Source organism: Heteronotia binoei, chromosome 18 (genome assembly GCF_032191835.1).
Source record: "Heteronotia binoei isolate CCM8104 ecotype False Entrance Well chromosome 18, APGP_CSIRO_Hbin_v1, whole genome shotgun sequence".
In the NCBI taxonomy this organism is placed as follows: Eukaryota; Metazoa; Chordata; class Lepidosauria; order Squamata; family Gekkonidae; genus Heteronotia; species Heteronotia binoei.
In genome coordinates, this window is record NC_083240.1 from 45,727,670 (window position 1) to 45,739,787 (window position 12,118).

At 47.3% G+C, this 12,118-nt stretch overlaps 1 protein-coding gene across 4 annotated transcripts in view; it reads right to left on the reverse strand.

The window, feature by feature from the left end:
* Positions 1-1,644: 1,644 nt before the first annotated feature.
* Positions 1,645-12,118, reverse strand: part of HNF1B (HNF1 homeobox B) — a 121,780-nt gene continuing 111,306 nt past the window's right edge. For all 4 annotated transcript variants that reach the window (XM_060259423.1, XM_060259420.1, XM_060259419.1 and 1 more), the window contains exons 8-9: positions 11,578-11,696; positions 1,645-2,415 (exon numbers count right to left, since the gene is read on the reverse strand). In XM_060259423.1, coding sequence (XP_060115406.1) covers positions 2,395-2,415; positions 11,578-11,696 — 140 coding nt within the window. In that variant the 3' untranslated portion in view covers positions 1,645-2,394. The remainder of the gene's footprint in view (positions 2,416-11,577; positions 11,697-12,118) is intronic.

Below are 12,118 nucleotides of genomic sequence, written 5' to 3' on the forward strand. Positions count from 1 at the left end.
ACAACTCCTACAAAAGCTATGGCTAATCCAAGGCCATTCCAGCAGGTGCAAGCGGAGGAGTGGGGAATCAAACCTGGTTCTCCCAGACAAGAGTCCGCACACTTAACCACTACACCAAACTGGCTCTCCAAAGAGATTTAGCCTGACCTAGCTATGCCTTCTACCCATATTTAATGTGCACAATCAGACGTGCACATCTGCCCCGAGTCCCGCTCATACCACCCTTGTCTTAGAATGTGCGGGGACTGGTTTAAATAGCTACCAAGAACTTCATAGTAGCAAATCTCTAAAACATATGTAGGGCCCCATGCACCCGCCCCACACGCGCATGAGCCGTCTGAATGCTCCTCTGGCACGTGTGGCTTACGCCTCTCCTGGCAGCAGGGCAGGGACTGTGTGAATGGCAGGGCACAGGGCAAAGACAACTGGCTTTTCCAGAGCCGGATTCTACCGTGCCTAATCTCTCGTGTCATCCCTAACTACTCTCCAGTGCCATAAAATCCACTGGCAGTTGGAGAGTAGTTAAAATGATAGCACTGTCAACACACCAGTGTTCAGCTGCAGATGAAACATGAGTTGCTTATGTCTGTTCACTCGTTACCCATGTTCTTATAGACACAAGGGGTGTTTTCGCACTGACCTTAATCGGCAGCGACGCCCCTCTTCACCGTGCAGGATCTGCGCGGATTTCGCACCAATTGCCGCGGAGCACCCGGAAGAGCCGCAAAGTCCCGCGGCTTTTGCGGCGCAAATGGAAACTGCCAAAAACCAGTTTCCATTTGCGCCGCAAAAGCCGCAGGACTTTGCGGCTCTTCCGGGTGCTCCGTGGCAATTGGTGCGAAATCCGCGCAGATCCTGCGCGGTGAAGAGGGGCGTCGCTGCCGATTAAGGTCAGTGTGAAAACGCCCAAGGACAGATGTAGCCTCAGGAGCAGTCTCCCAGCTGCAAAGGACAAGGTGGAAATGAGGGTGTTGTGGACCTCAGATCCTCTCCTGCTCTCACAGGTTCTTGTTTCCTGTGTGTGCCCTTCCTTTTTCCTTCTTTTTGTAGGCATTAGTTATACCAGCTGTTTAACAAACTAGAAATAGCTGCAACAAGCCGTGTTCCCCCTAAGCTGAGTTAGTGTGAGCTAGCTCGCAGCTTTTTAGTCTCTGGCTCACGCATTTTTTTGTCTTAGCTCAGGAAAAATGGCCCCAGAGCAAACTAATTTATGCGTAGCTCACAGCTTTAATGCCAGTAGCTCACAAAGTAGAATTTTTGCTCACAAGATGCCACAGCTTAGAGGGAGCATACGTTGCAAGATCACTGACTGGGGGAGTATATGGCGTTTGCAAACATTTGCTTGCTGGAGATGGAGCAGTTATTGTCTATTGTGACAGAAGAGGAGAAATAACTTTTAAAAACCATTATTCTTCCATATTTTGATGCCTTCTTGATGCCCCCCTTAACAATCAAAATTGAATAAAATTGTAGGAAAACGATCGGATCAGCCAGTTTGTCTATGGAGCGTAGGTAAACTCCCCGGCCTCTTAAAACACCTGGGCCCTGTCTTTTGACCTCTCGGGCCATAAACCACCCAAGATACATTCACCGCCACACCCTTTTTGATACACAAAATACACAAAGGAAATGCTGGCAAGTAACTGTGCTTTGACTATGTTATTTTTCTTCGGTTCATTCAAAAAATATCAGGAAAAGTTGCAAATTAAACTCTGTCCTTACAAAAAAAAAAGAGAGAAGGAAATAATAAGAAATCTATATACAGGTGGGGAAGATTGCACTTAATTTTGTATACATCCATTGGATAACAGTAGCGTTCTTTAATATAAATCTCTGTGGGTGGGCCTGGGGGGGGGGAGGAAGGACAGGAGCGAGGGGAGGGAATTGCCTTGTATTTACAATTCACTGGCTCAGTTCAACAGCACAGGGGGGTCCTCCTTCCCAGTCTGAAGTAACAGCTTTGACTTCTCAAACTTTTCGGTTTTCGTGGAGGAATGTAACTTTATAAATATGACTGATCTTCCACCATCTCCGGCTCCTTCTCAGTGCCCGTTTTGTTCTTCTTTCTCTTGGGAAGTGACAAATGCCCTCTGGAAGGAAAAGACTTGCAGAGTCCTGAAGGCAAGTCTTGGGAAATACTGCGGGGGGGGGGGGGGATTGCCCCATCTTTGGGAACTGCACCTGGATGGCTGCCATGACAAGTCACCAAAAGGCTTATCTTTTCAGACTCCGGCACTGCTTCTCAGTTTAATGGGCTCCTTGCGATGATGAGGCTGGGCGATCTGTCCGAGCTTTGCTTCAGTGTCTCCAGCCTCCCTTGTCAGTTAATGGCAGGATGTTTTGGGAAAAAACAATTTCTGGCTGCTCCATGCAGAAGAAGGGAGATGCTGAATATCACCAGGCTTGCAGCGGACACTGGGGGAAAAGAGAGGGCAGGTGAGAAGTGGAAAGAGAGTCAGAACTCAGAAGTCACATACATACAAAGCATTACTTTGGAGGAAAAGGCAGCCATGCCTGAAAAGTGTAAAGGGGAGTATTTCCTCACACTTTATTTTTATATTAAAACATTTTTATGCCACCTTTCCACCCAACCAGGGTCCCCAGAGTGGCGCACCTGAAAACATTAGAACGCTTGAGCAACTACAACCAACATTTAAAATGATGGAATAATTGAACAGAAACACATAAGCCAGCAACTCCAGAATCAAGTAGGATGGCCAGTGACAGTTATTGGGGGCATGCCAAGTGAAACAAAAGTCTTCACCTGCTGGAGAGCAATAAAAGACCTGGGAAGCAGGATTTGGGGAGTTTGTTACACCATTCTATTCAGGGCTTTTTTTGAGCAGGAACGCGGTTCCAGCTGGCTTGGCATCAGGGGGTGTGGCCTAACATGCAAATGAGTTCCTGCTGGGCCTTTTCTGCAAAAAAAAAGCCCTGTGTGAAACAATGATGATGTCAGGGTGTGTGGCCTAATATGCAAATGCATCCCTGCTGAGCTTTTTCTACAAAAAAAAGAGAGCCCTGGTTATATTTCATGGCAATCTATGTTAGGCTCTCAAGAGGTTTCCCAACCGGGTGCTAACCCACTTGACCTGCTTAACTTCAGCAGTTTAGTTGCATTGTGGGTCTTCAGAGCATAACCTGCATAGTCCACCTCTCCCTCCGAGAAGCTGCCGCCAATGAAGTTCATCCCATTTTATCCTCACAACAACCCTGTCAGCTGCGTCAGGCTGAGAGCTGGCAGCAGGCCAAAGGTCCCTCAGTGAGCTTCACAGCTGAACAGTGATTGGAATTCGCATCTCTGTAATCCAGTTCCATTCACAGTGAAGTGACCTCCCAGCTGAATTCTGCAGCGTCCTGACAAAATTTGGTTTTGGCCGTGCAAACCTTGAGCCTGAGTCACGCTTGGTTCTACTTCCATGGGGTAGAGGATTGAAATGGTAGTTGGTGACCCCCTTGATGCCTGTCCTTCCTCTAGGCCCCTGGTCACCCCGTGAGCTTCCATGGCGTAGCAGAGATTCGAACCTGGGCCTCCCAGCCGGAGGCTCCATCTACACATTACAAAGCCTTTATGTTTGCTGGGGGAAAACTTTGCATCAGATGCATGATGGGAGTTTCCTGCCTCCTGGACATGCACCAGCTGTTTTCTGCTTGCGACCAAAGGAGGCAGGGAGAAGCCGCTTTAGCCTCTCCCCCCCCCCCTCTGCCATTTGCAAACCGCCAGGTGGAACTGCTCCCTTGTGAAACTCACCCGTGGCCATGGAAGGGGATTGCTTTTAACCAGGATGCCAACAGTAGCTCCCTCATGTGGTTTGCAAATGCAAAAACAGCTGAGGGGAGAGGCTAAAGCTGCTTTCCCTGCTTGCTTCGATCATGAGCAAAAAAAGAGCCAGATTCGAGTCCAGCCACACCTTAGAGACCAACAAGTTTTTGGGGGTGGTGGTGGTGATGCAGAAGCTTTTGGGAGTCAAAGCCTTCCTTTCCCTCTGAAAGCTTACACTCTGCAATCTTGGAAATTATTTTGTATTTTTATGAGCACGTGTGTGCGCGCATGTGCACACTCACCTGGAAGTCATAGCAACCTCTGGTGACTGACCTCTATGGGGGGCTAGGAGGATATTTAGAGAGGTGGCTGAATACAGCCTGCCCTGCTGGTATTTCAAGGAGGTCTCTCACCCAAGTACTTGCCAGAGTCCACCCTGCTGAGCTTCCGAGATCTGACTAGATGGGGCTTGCTGGGGCTCTCCAGGTCAGGGCTTGTACGCTGCAATCTTTTTGGTCTCTAAGATGCCTCTGGATTCAAATCTAGCTGTTTCCCTGCAGGTTAGCCTCTAAAGCAGAGAAGAGCCGCTGTGTGACTGGGAAGCGGAAAGCTCCCATAGATTGCACGTCTGATGTTCTTCCCCAACTGGACATGAAGACTTTGTGAGGTGTCGATGTCCCTTCTCCCTCTAACCACGACACAACTCTGGCTGATTAAGCAAAGGTCCTGTGCTCTCGAGTAGCACATATCTGTGCAAGCTGTGGAAATTCAGTGGCAAGGGAGAAACACCCCACACATGCCCAGGGGCTCTGTCATCGTTCAGTGCAACTTGACATTTTCAGGCCCAACTATTGCTCATCATACACTCCAAGTAAGTTTGTTGCTAATTGTTATGTATTGAACATAAGGGACCAGGCCGCATGGCGATCGCGACTGAAGGCGACCCCCGGGTCCCCGGATGGAGCTCACCTGTCGCCCCGCCCATTAAGATCTGTGGCGGAAAGTTTGACCGACCAGGATTGGCCTGGTCGGATGAGGGGGCTGTTCTGGGTAATGTATATAAGCGGGGCCCGGCCCGCGTGTTCCCTCTCTTGTAATGTGCTACTGAATAAACTATGTTGCCTTCAAACCGTCTCGGTTCTCAGTACATTAAAACGGATAAAACGGACAGGTTAAAACGGATAAAAGGAAGTACTTCTTCACCCAAAGGGTGATTAACATGTGGAATTCACTGCCACAGGAGGTGGTGGCGTCCACAAGCATAGCCACCTTCAAGAAGGGGTTAGATAAAAATATGGAGCAGAGGTCCATCAGTGGCTATTAGCCACAGTGTGTGTGTGTGTGTGTGTGTGTGTATATATATATATATATATATATATATATATATATATATATATATATATATATATATATATATATATATATATATTTGGCCGCTGTGTGACACAGAATGTTGGACTGGATGGGCCATTGGCCTGATCTAACATGGCTTCTCTTATGTTCTTATTACACTAATCATACACTCCAAGAAAGTTTGTAAAGAATTTTTTTTTCAAAGAGATCGTGTATGTAGACTGGGTTGTGGATAATTAATGGTGTTCCTGCCTGGCTCATTGGAACCTTTAGGCCTGAGCTTGGGCTCTCAGGAACAATGGGCAGGAGGATCCAAATCGCTGCCGCCCTGCTCCAATCACGGGCCCCTGCTGGTCTGAATGACCCAATGACATCCTTGCACGGGAACCTTGAAGTGTATATAGTTGGCCCCCTTGGCCCAGTTCTTCAGTCTTGAGTTCAGCCATTACCACGCTGAACTTAATAAAAGTGTGTAAATAAAAAAAACCGCTAAGAGACGCCATAAATTTTAAACAACGAAACAGTGTGATGTAAAGGTCAGTGGTGTCCTGACAAAGCTTGCACATAGAACTTCAAAGAGCATGTAGCAAGAAGACATTAATGGAAGACAGTTCAAAAGCAGTCTTTCCAATCACCAAGGAGTGGCAATTTTCCAGTATTTAGTTCATGGAACTAAAGAAGCCCTTCCAAAGACATCTGTTCTAGATATCAAGACGTTTCATCCATCTTTCTTCAGTTTGGAGGCTTATTTATCACTGGAACCCAGTCTTTACAGTACATTCACAGGAGATCAACAAGGTTCAGAATGAAGAAGAAGATGATGAAGAAGAAGATATTGGATTTATATCCCGCCCTCCACTCCAAAGAGTCTCAGAGCGGCTCACAATCTCCTTTACCTTCCTCCCCCACAACAGACACCCTGTGAGGTGGGTGGGGCTGGAGAGGGCTCTCCCAGCAGCTGCCCTTTCAAGGACAACCTCTGCCAGAGCTATGGCTACCCAAGGCCATGCTAGCAGGTGCAAGTGGAGGAGTGGGGAATCAAACCCGGTTCTCCCAGATAAGAGTCCGCACGCTTAACCACTACACCAAACTGGCTCTCCAGAACGTGTCTGTAAGATTTCCAGGTTCTTAGCGGTGTCTCTTAGCGGTTTTGTAATTTACACAGCTGTACGCTAAGATGCTATAGTTTCGCTGTACTTAATAAAAGAGCGACGATCACTACAACGGCACCTCCTCCTTGCATTGCACCCACTATATTGTGAGATCCCTGTCACCTCTGCCTAGAATTTATTGTTATTATGACTATTGCACTATTTTTGTTTCTCTAGTTCGTAAAATCCTGATGAAGAAATAAAACTAAGGTACATGAGAGAGGGACTCCTGCTGATCCCTGCAGCTGGCTCTGCATTAACGTAGGATGAAAGCTTCTCCGCCACTGAAGAATTCGGGGCTTCGTCAGCCTCTCCTTGGCAGGCCAAGCAAGTAGCGTCTTGCCAGGCTTTGATTAAGGGGACATTTCCTGCGCCTGGGAATGCCTGTTCCAACAAGCAAGCATCAAAGTCAACGGGAGGGTGAGGCCAAAGAATCAATCAAGGGCCAAGTTAGGGTTGAGCGCCTGGCAGATGAATCGATAGCGCCTTTCAAAGGAAATGGTATTCCCTGGCCTTGTGGATGCGCCTGGCTGCTTGAGTGATGGAGATTGGTCAGCCGGCGCTTTCCCCTGCTCCCCGCAAAGGGTGGGAAAACCAGCAACAGTGGCGGCAGGGTTAGGGCACCAAACGGCCTTGAGAAAGGACACTCTCTGCTTCCAACATGGAGGGAGATGTGTTTGGCATAGAGTCATCAAGCGATGGGGTGGAATGACATGCCCTTTGTCTCAATCCTTCAGGAAGCTAAAAACCCTAACGAAGGGCTCCAGAAGTTTTTCTCCAGGCTGGATGAATCACCAACAACACATCAACTGTGTTACTGTCTCCTACTGAGTCAGACTGATTTTGCACTAGGCTTGTTCCAGATGGAGAGCCTTTTGTTCCCGGCACTTCTCTCTGTTTTCACACAAGTTGCCCCGGAGCTGTGAGTTGGTGTGCCACTTTTCCGCAGCAAGCAGAAACCACTTGTAAGAGGATCTCGCTCGCGCCAACTCACAGCTCAGGGGCTGCTTGTGCGAAAACAGAGAGAAGCCCTGGAGCAAAAGGGCTCTCCACCCAGAACAAGCAAAATCGGTCTCAGTCTCTTGGTTCCCAAAGGGAAGTATGACCTACTCCCATTGGCAGTGGATCTCCAGGGTCTCCAGTTGGAGGCAATGCTCCCTCTAAGCTGTGGAGTCTTGTGAGCAAAAATTCTACTTTGTGAGCTACTGGCATTAAAGTTGTGAGCTGCTGCATGAAATTAGTTTGCTCTGGGGCTATTTTTCCAGAGCTAAGACAAGAGTGTGTAAGCTGGGGGCTAAAAAACTGTGAGCTAGCTCACACTAGCTCAGCTCAGAGGAAACATTGGTTAGAGATCTTTCACATCAACTCCTACCTGGTCCTTCTAAGCAAAGGTGACAGGGATTGGACCTGAGACCTTCGACACATCGACACTCACACAAACCACAGCTGCAAGAACCTACAGACTACTCCACAGCATTTCAGCTCACTCCAGGAAACGCCACCACTGCGTGAGAATCCAAGCTCTTTCCCCCAAAATCCACCTCTCCCCCCGTTCTTTTTTTGGCATGCCAATGTACTTTTTAAAAGCCTGGCGCTTATCTGTTAAGAAGTTCAAGGTTTTCTCTCCTAATTATCTACTAATCGATAGAGGCCACATATTTCCCACAATCTGCAGAGCTGCGTTTAAAAAAAGAAAGGCCCTTTTGTCTGGGCTGGAAAAGCGTTTCCATCCTGTAGAGCATGAGCCGTGTGTGTTTGCAGGGAGTCCTCACTTTGCACCAACAGCGTTCCAAGGTGCCATCATGTCAGGTGGTCCCAAGGCCAAGTTATCCTCACCTGACCCTGACATCCAATCCTCTGGCTTCAAGTTAGCTTCTTCTCTCCTGTGGCAAAAGCCCATCAATCTACCAGTGGCTTCATCTTCTTTAAAACCCCACCACTGCTGTTTCGGACTAGATGCCTGATCCCAAGGCAGAGCATTTGGTCCACCTAGTCTAGTGCTGCCTGCTCTAACTGACAGGGGCTCTCAGGTAAATAAAGGCAGGGCTTTTTTTTTAGCAGGAACGCATAGGGATGCAGTTCTGGCTGGCTGGGCATCAGGGGGTGTGGCCTAATATGCAAATTAATTCCTGCTGGGCTTTTTCTTTAAAAAAAAAAGCCCTGAATAAAAGTCTTTACCGGCCCTCAAGATCCTTTCACTGGTGATATGAAGGACTGCGCCTGGGATCGCCTGCATACAAAGGGCAGAAACAGCCTCTGAGCTACAACCTCTTTCCCTCAAAACTGAACCTCTTCTCGTCCTCATCCGCGTTGGCAGAAATGAAACCCAGGAACATGTTAGGCGTCCTCAGATTTGTCTCCGTCCCGCTGTGCCTCTCTTTCTTTCCCTTGCCCCATTTCCTTCCTCCTCTGCATTCCCTTTGCTGTCTCTTCCACTGTCAAGATTGTAAGCTCTTTAAGGAAGGGGTTTTTATTCTGCTTATTGCTCACTGCTTGCATTACTGAGGGTTACTACTCTATGGACTGGTCATTTCCATTTTGTCCAAATGTCTGGACTCTAATTGGCCCTTCCTGTCAACTAACCCCCCCCCTTCCATATGTAATGGTTGAGGAAATTCTGTTTCATTTGATAATCTGTTAGCAGGGCGTAAATTTTCTTCTGGCACTGATAAGTTGGTTTTCTTGTTATCTGATACTGATCCATTTGTCACCCACAGAGTGTCTCTTTTTTTCTTGGCTGCTAAAAAAACCAGAGTCAAAACTGCCTCCTCAGATTAGTTGACTTTATTTTAGATGACTATAATTTTATAGTATATTGATATTTACCACAAATTGGTTTATCGGATTTATAACATTTCTAACTTAATAGTTTAGCTATTATCTTAGCATTATGGTGTTTAGATATTTTAGCAACTTAATGAATATATGAAGCTGCCTTATACTGAATCAGACCCTCCGTCTATCAAAGTCAGTATTGTCTACTCAGACTGGCAGCAGCTCTCCAGGGTCTCAAGCTGAGGTTTTTCACGCCTATTTGCCTGGACCCTTTTTAGTTGGAGATGCCAGGGATTGAACCTGGGACCTTCTGCTTATATATGAAAATATGAAACTGTCTTCTACTGAATCAGACCCTCGGTCCATCAAAGTCAGTATTGTCTACTCAGACTGGCAGCGGCTCTCCAGGGTCTCAAGCTGAGGTTTTTCACGCCTATTTGCCTGGACCCTTTTTAGTTGGAGATGCCAGGGATTGAACCTGGGACCTTCTGCTTATATATGAAAATATGAAACTGTCTTCTACTGAATCAGACCCTCGGTCCATCAAAGTCAGTATTGTCTACTCAGACTGGCAGCGGCTCTCCAGGGTCTCAAGCTAAGGTTTTTCACGCCTATTTGCCTGGACCCTTTTTAGTTGGAGATGCCGGGGATTGAACCTGAGACCTTCTGCTTATATATGAAAATATGAAACTGTCTTCTACTGAATCAGACCCTCGGTCCATCAAAGTCAGTATTGTCTACTCAGACTGGCAGCAGCTCTCCAGGGTCTCAAGCTGAGGTTTTTCACGCCTATTTTCCTGGACCCTTTTTTTTAGTGGAGATGCCAGGGATTGAACCTGGGACCTTCTGCTTCCCAAGCAGATGCTCTGCCACTGAGCCACCGTCCCTCCCCAAACTTAACTGCTTTTATGTTAGTATTTTAGCAATGCATTTAAGGTTGTAATTGTTGCATTATAACCCACTTAACCCATTGTTCTGTATGTTTATTGGACCATTTTTTATTTCTGTTTGACCACTTTTTATGATGCTTTTTATGATACTGTGTTTAACCTGATATTGTGACAGCCAATGGCCACTTACAATAAATCTGCATTGCACCGTTTCATTGTCTCCAAATAAGTGTGCCTCTTCATAGAAACTTATACTGTTCTGTATTTGCTGTGTTCACTGTTAAGCAGGCCTGTTATCAATTTGCTGTGTCAGTAGGCCTGAGCTTGAAGAATGCTTCCATTACTCTCCCGGATCCTGATGCCTGCACTCTGATTGGCCATTCTCTTAGAACTGGCCAATCAGGACATGAGGCATTTCTTCCAGAAAATGCAAATGAAGGATCCTGGAGAGACCAATAGGAGGGATTGCTGCTGACTATAGGGGGCATGGTCAACCATGGCCAGAGTGTATAAACTGAGTTGCCTGTGCTGTTTGTGACTGTTTCTTCTTGCCATGGAATGTCCTTGGTGGATTCAGAGCTGGCTGAATTCACTTTATTTTATATATACCTTTAATAAAACTTTGTTGGTCTTAAAGGTGCCTGACTGGACTCAAGCTTTGTTCTGGTTCCGACACGAGCTCTTTTTAGGTTATACCCGACTTCTTCACCCACAAGAAATAACAGGAGCTGTCTTTTTATCTGTCTGTAGCCTCTGGTCTAATCCTCGCTCAGCTACAAGGATTATTGAGAGGCCGGAGGCAAGTTACATCTCTCAGCCTAATCGATGGCTGTTGTGAGGCTGAAACACTACTCTTGGAGGAAAGGTGGGACATAAACAGAACATAGAAATAAAATGTGCATAATTTAAACCCTGAATTTCTTCTCCAGCAGGCCCCAGATTCAGCAGGAGCTCACAGGAGCACAGCTCCTGAACCTTTCTGATGCCCCCCTCTCCTCCTCCCCACCTACCTTGCCCATTGAATAGGAGGTGCAGCTGCATAACAATCCCTGGATTAGAAGAGTGGGAAGCCAGCCAGCCACCAGGGGTTTTGCCACACCCCTAGCAACCCTCATTAACCCTTGGAGAAGCCCTCACCACCCTTTCCCCACTTCTTATGTGATTTTGGGTGGTGGATAGCTTGCTGGCCTTTTGATTGGAGGGGTGGCTCAGAAGAGCCCAAGGTGAGCGAGGCCTGCTTGGGCTGGCTGGATCTCTTGCCAACCCAAGCAGACCTCGCTCGCCCAGGACTCTTCTTACTTGCATTGGGTTGCTTTTGGCTGGGGGGAGGGGTGGCATATGCTAATGAGTTATGCTAATGAGCTCTACCACCAATTTTTCTACAAAACCATCCCTGCCTACCAAAAACGGTTAGGACCTTACAACTTGATCTGCTGGGCCCCACCCCTTTGTCCCCCACTCCCTCCCAAGTTTCAGGGTCTTCACTTCAGGAAATTTAGCAACCTTGGATGTGCCCCAAAGCTGTTGATGGTTTAGGAGGACAACCCCAGAACATGACATAAAGCAGCAGCTCTCTAGCCTCTGCTTCGAACCCCCTGGCATTTCTGGGAGAGCTTCCTAGGTGGGACTTTTGATCACCACTTACCTGTTTACTGGAAGACATATTGGTTAAGGAACTGATGCTGCTGGTATCCGTGACCACCATGGCTGAAGGGAACCGAGTTGTGTGGGAATACTGGGGGGGTTCCGGCTTGTGTGCATACACTGCGGAGAAAACAGCAACAACACACCCATCATTCTGAAGTTGGGTGGGAGGGGAAGAAAACTGACCAGACATTTTAACGTAGGTACAATCATAAACTGTCCCCTTCCAGGAAAAGCTCCCTTGATACCTTCCAAAACTAGACTGAGCACCCCAAGAAAAGTTGTCAACAGCTTTATTGATGATGGAGAATCTGCCAGCTTTCTGAACCACCTTATCTGTAAATAGATTAAACATAAAAAGGATGGTTGGATGCTGGAAAGAAGACGTTTGCAGGGTCAGTCCCTAGTCTCTCCAGTCAGAAGCATCGCAGGCAACAGGAACTGGGGAGAGGGAGTTTGAGTCCAGAGTGGCACCTTTAAGACCAACAAAGTTTAATTTTAGATACTCAGAAGACCAGCAAAGTTTAATTCTGGGTACCCAG